Raw genomic sequence first — 5,138 nt, forward strand, 5'->3', positions numbered from 1 at the left:
TTTGTAAAATATGACAACTCGGCATAGTTAAACTAGCATCTTGACAACTAAGTTTTTGTAAAATTGGCAACTATGCAATTTGAAACTACTACTAGTGGTACTACTACTAACCAGATGCATTTAGCTACTGAATAAGGTCTGCCAACACATGTTTTGTGTGTGACACTTTTTCTACCGATTTTCTGTGTGACACTTTGCATGTAATGCATATTTTTGTGACCACATCTACATATTCTTCTAGCTCACGCTGCCGTGTGCTGCAATATGGATATATGCGGCACATGGTTCACATCGAGAAAAAATGACAATTAAGTTATTTTTTTCGGACAAGTAAGTGGCTAATAATACGACAAGTAAGTCTAAAAATATGGCAATTATGAATGAAGAAAAAAAGTTCTCGAAACATGTCGACATAGGGTCTAGTTTTGCAGATCTCGTCGCGACAAAGCCAACGGTGAAAACAGGTTATCAATTGAATTAACGGTTTTAGAGATAAAACTTTTTAAATTTCAAGACAATAAAAAGAATCTTGATTACGTCATTGCATGCATGCATTATAGGGAGATAAATTGACCGCCCGTATGAGAAGACTCACATGCGGCGCCGCTGTGTAATTAAGTTCTGCTTTTATACCTAACTAATTAGTTAGAAAAAACTAGTACGGAGTACAAAGGAAGTAGAAAGCATAAATTCCACTCACCAAAATGTCAAGCATATGGTCCATTCAATTTAATTTTGCACGCGGCAGACACACGTCTGGTCTGATTCTGAGTTCTGATTAGATTATTAATAACTACGGACTGGGTACTCTAGCTAGTCGACCTGGTAATTCAGATTAAATGGCGGCCGGCAGGTCAGAGTTGTGCGAGGCGGCGAACGTTGACGGGGGAGACGACGTCGGAGGCGCCGTCGAAGGCCTGGCGCGCCATGATGACGTTGACTGCCGCCGTGGGGTGGTAGGCGTCCCAGAAGATGTAGCGCTCCCGGTCGGCGCACGGCGGCATGAAGGGCAGGCACGTCATCTGCCCGCCGTTCCGGCCGATCCCGCAGCAACCCCGGTCCACCACGTCGAACCCTGCACGTGCGCATCCCTTGTCCATCAATGGCCATGCCATGCATGCTACAGCCTACAAGAAGCACATTATCAGTTTTGCTGGGCTCTGGCCATGGATCTTACCGTAGGAGGCAGGGTGGGCGAGCATGAGCTTGAACAGGCGGTAGTTGTCGAGGTACGTGAAGGTGGCCCCGGGGAGGCCGGCGTTGAGGCCGTCCAGCATCCCCCTCACCCCGGCGTTGAACGGTGCCACTAGCTGGTCGACCTCCTCCGAGCACCGCCCATCCGTGCTCCTCGCCAGGATGGTCGGGATGCACCCCATCGATCCCACCCCGGCCACCACGAACCGCCTCGCCCCCGCCTTGTACAGCCTCTGCATGCAGCCATGAGTTGGAGAGACTTGGTCATTCGGTTCCAAGCAAGAATACAGAAACATGCCGCTAGCAATGGCGGTGTTGATCGATATCTTACGGTGAGCTGGGAGGCGTATCGTGTGACGAGGAGGTCGGCGAACTGCTGGGGAGTGTAACGCCTCCGGGTTTCGAAGTTGGGCATGATGTAGTTGTTCAGGTAGTCGTTGCTCCCCAGCCCCACGAACACGATGGACCGAGCAACGATGCCGGCTGCAGTCGCCGGGCCACCGGAAGCGGTGGCGCCGATCTGGCCAACAGTCGACTCGAAGTTCTGGACCTGCTGGTTGAACGGTATCCGTCCAACCTGCATTGATTACAACCGTCACTTGATCACCGTCAGAAGTTGATCACAATTAGATCCAATCATAGTCAGAAGTTGACCAGTTCTTACGAAGTTTCCACCGCTTTCGTCGAGGATCCCGGCGGCGGCGGAGGCGTAGTTGACGCCTTGGAGGAGCTGCTGGCCGGAGTCAGAGGCCTGGGAGTAGGCCGGAACCAGGGGCAGCCCAAGCAGCTCAGCTGAAAAATAATCAAACCGGTTAGAAAGGATACTATTATACTCTACACTGTTAGTAGAAAAAAAATGCAGTCTGTTGTTGCGTTTCAGATGATGGCCATGCTGTTCCACAAATGCAATTGGTCGATCTCATCTCACCGTGATGAGTGAATCCGGCTCCTGTACGTTCATGCTGTGCTGAATCAATGCACTGTCCGGTAAAGGCCACACTAGATTGTGCTCTGCTCTAGTACATCTTTACTAGGAAACTTAAAACATATACTTGCAGAGAGACTACTGATGCAAACGTACCAGACACTGGTAGAGTGCTGTGCGTTGCCACGGGCAATAGATATATTGTTCAAAATATTTTGCACTCGTCCTACACTGTATTTTTTTCTCTCTTTTGGTCGAATTCTTATAAAGAATGATCACGGCAGAAATAACGCTAGCCTCTCACTGGAAATAATGATAAACAACCAATAAAATGAACATGTCTGAAGCTTGAACTCTGAAACTCTAGCTAGCGGCGTTGACGGTTCAGAAGATTCACGCTGGCGTCCTCAGAGTTCAACTGCATCGGTCCATGAGCAGGAAAGAAGCAAATCCCGTTTGCGCTGACGCGTCTTACGTGCGTACGTACCGAGCTCGTCGACGATGGTGTAGCCGTTGCAGAAGCGGCCGGTGGGGCCGGCGGCGAAGTCGATGCCGTAGGGGAGGTAGTTTGCCTTGGCCAGCGACGCCAGGTTGTTGTTGTTGCCGTTGTCCAGCAGCGAGTCCCCGAACACGAACAGCGCCGGCACCATGGGCGCCGCCCCTGTCTCCTGCGCCGCCGCCGTCGCCAGAAACGCGCTCACGGCAACGAGCAGCTGCCACAGGCCGGCAGACATCGCAGCGCGCATGTCTAGGCTCAGCTCAGCCAGCTCTAGCGACGGTGAAGGTGGAAGGAGCAGGACGAGGGTAAATATGGCGCGGGAGCTGGGTGCGATGCGTACGTGTCCGGCGGGAGCGGGCAGGCAGGAGGAGTAAATGCATGGCGCCTCCTGCACGCCACCGCCATGGCGCGCGCGAGGGACACAGCTAGTGATGGCGATGCAGTGCTACTGCTACCTGCAGGCGCAGGGCATGGATCATCCTCGGGCCTCGATCGAAATGGAATGAGGCTTGCTTGCCAGACGGAGGCGACGTGCATATGGCTCCGCTACCTCGGTGGTGCAGGTGCGCGGGTGTCAGGGGGAGTAATGAGTGTGGGCCCAAGTGGACGCCGCCGACTACTTTCCGGTGATACGGTGACAACCACCGACGACGAACGACGATGTCGAACCAACGCTGCCAACTAAGGAAAAGGATCAGAATCAACCGGCTGATTCTACCCACGCGTAAGCCGCGTCTTTCGAGTGCCACGTTTCCAGGTGGTCCCTTGCATCTTATCCTCTTTCTCAAACGTCACCGACCATCCAAATCCATCCACTAGTGGGGACGGGGCCTTTAGCCCCGGCCTGTAAGGGCTTTAGTCCCGGTTCACCAATGGGACTAAAGGGACGGGACTAACGGCCTAACCTTTAGTCCCGACCCTTTTACAAGCCGGGTCTAAAGGTGCTCCACATGGGCGCCTCGTAGCGCCCTACAGACCGGGACTAAAGAGTTTTAGATTTTGCTTATTTTCAGGTTTTTTAATGAAATTATTTTAGGGTTTTAGGGTTTAGGTGTTGGAGAGATTAACGTGATGCCTCGTTTGGTGTTCGGGAATTAGTTTTCATATAATTTAAATAGAAATAATTATGCATATATATATAAGGTTAACTTATCTTACAAGCGAGCATATATATATACAATTATATGGAGATCTGAATTATCGGGACTAGAGCCCGTCTATTTGATTACATGGACGAACATCAGTAATGGCCCCTAGCTACACTAAATCGTCATTTGTCATCTATAGCTTCCGTCCTCAGAAAGGTCGCAAGCTCCTCTGCAACAGCAATCGCGTGTTGCTCTGGTAGGACCTTCGTTGTCATGGCCGTGTGCTATATAAGAAGAGGAGATGAATATGAATATCAATCATGATAACAAAGAATGACGGGTAAAAATAGAGGTGTGAATGTTCATTGCTTACGTCGAATATGTGATCCTTGTGCTCAGAGGTAAACGTGTGAATGGTCTCGCAAACATAGTATCCGCATAGATGCGTTCCCCGTGGCTGCTGGTCGTACTTTACGAGAATAGAATATATATAATCAAAATAATAATCTAGCATCATAAATGTATTGAAAATAGAAGTATATCATACTACTACTTACCTGAGCCGCTCTAAAGGTCAGCTTCTCATGCTCGATACCGGGAGTCACGCACTTGAACCGCTTTCAAACCCTGCCCGACAAGGATAATTATTTGCTAAGTTTTTCATTAATTGATATACCAGAAAATCATCGAAAGAGACCGATAGAGCGCAAGAATGATTGAAATTACCCTTGGAGCATGTCCTGCAGGCTTTGAAACTGTTCCAAGGGTCTCGATAATGGGTCGAAGGCATCAACTCTTCCCTTATCAATTTGAATGTCCAACAGAATCCAATGAAAGCTACACATGTATATATATATGTGTGTGTGTGTGTGTGAGTAACTTATCAATTACACTTATAAGTGAATGTACACAACAGAGTAAAGACCCTCACCTGAAGTTGTATGGAAACAGTATGTGGTCACAGAAATTTTGATCTGTTAGAAACCTTAGAAGGTTTTCCTCCGTCTCCTTGGGATAATTAGTTAGCGTCACTATATGTATTTTATCTGGGTCAATAAACCCAATATTTAGGATGCTCTTACTTTTACAATCCAGAATCTTCATTCTGCATAATAGAGTACAAGTTATATATAGACAATGAATTGAAATAACTAAACAAGTTATATGTAGACAACGAATTGAAAAACTTACAGACAATAGCAACTCATAAGCGATTTGTCGAGGGCGTCGCCATTGTACATCTGGAAGAGTTCATCAAAGTCGATATGGATTTGTTCGGGGCGGCCGTAGTACTCCTGTGGGACACTCAACACGATCATCGTTCTCCCATTCTTTGATTCACTTAAGTACCATTGATGCAAGTAATGCATATTTGTTGGGAGATCATCTTTGCTGACCAAAGGCTCACCCATGACAAACTGTGGCTTAGGGG

The 5,138-nt window shown here is 48.4% G+C and overlaps 1 protein-coding gene across 1 annotated transcript; it reads right to left on the reverse strand.

The window, feature by feature from the left end:
- Positions 1–677: 677 nt before the first annotated feature.
- On the reverse strand, positions 678–3,284 carry LOC123409036 (GDSL esterase/lipase At1g71691-like). Its single transcript, XM_045102033.1, has 5 exons — positions 2,607–3,284; positions 1,859–1,986; positions 1,526–1,771; positions 1,178–1,427; positions 678–1,075 (listed from the first exon to the last, which is right to left on the reverse strand). Exons 1-5 carry the CDS (start codon positions 2,863–2,865, stop codon positions 855–857), a joined length of 1,104 nt encoding a protein of 367 aa, XP_044957968.1. The 5' UTR covers positions 2,866–3,284; the 3' UTR covers positions 678–854.
- Between the last annotated feature and the right edge of the window lie 1,854 nt (positions 3,285–5,138).

Source organism: Hordeum vulgare, chromosome 7H (genome assembly GCF_904849725.1).
Source record: "Hordeum vulgare subsp. vulgare chromosome 7H, MorexV3_pseudomolecules_assembly, whole genome shotgun sequence".
NCBI lineage: Eukaryota > Viridiplantae > Streptophyta > Magnoliopsida > Poales > Poaceae > Hordeum > Hordeum vulgare.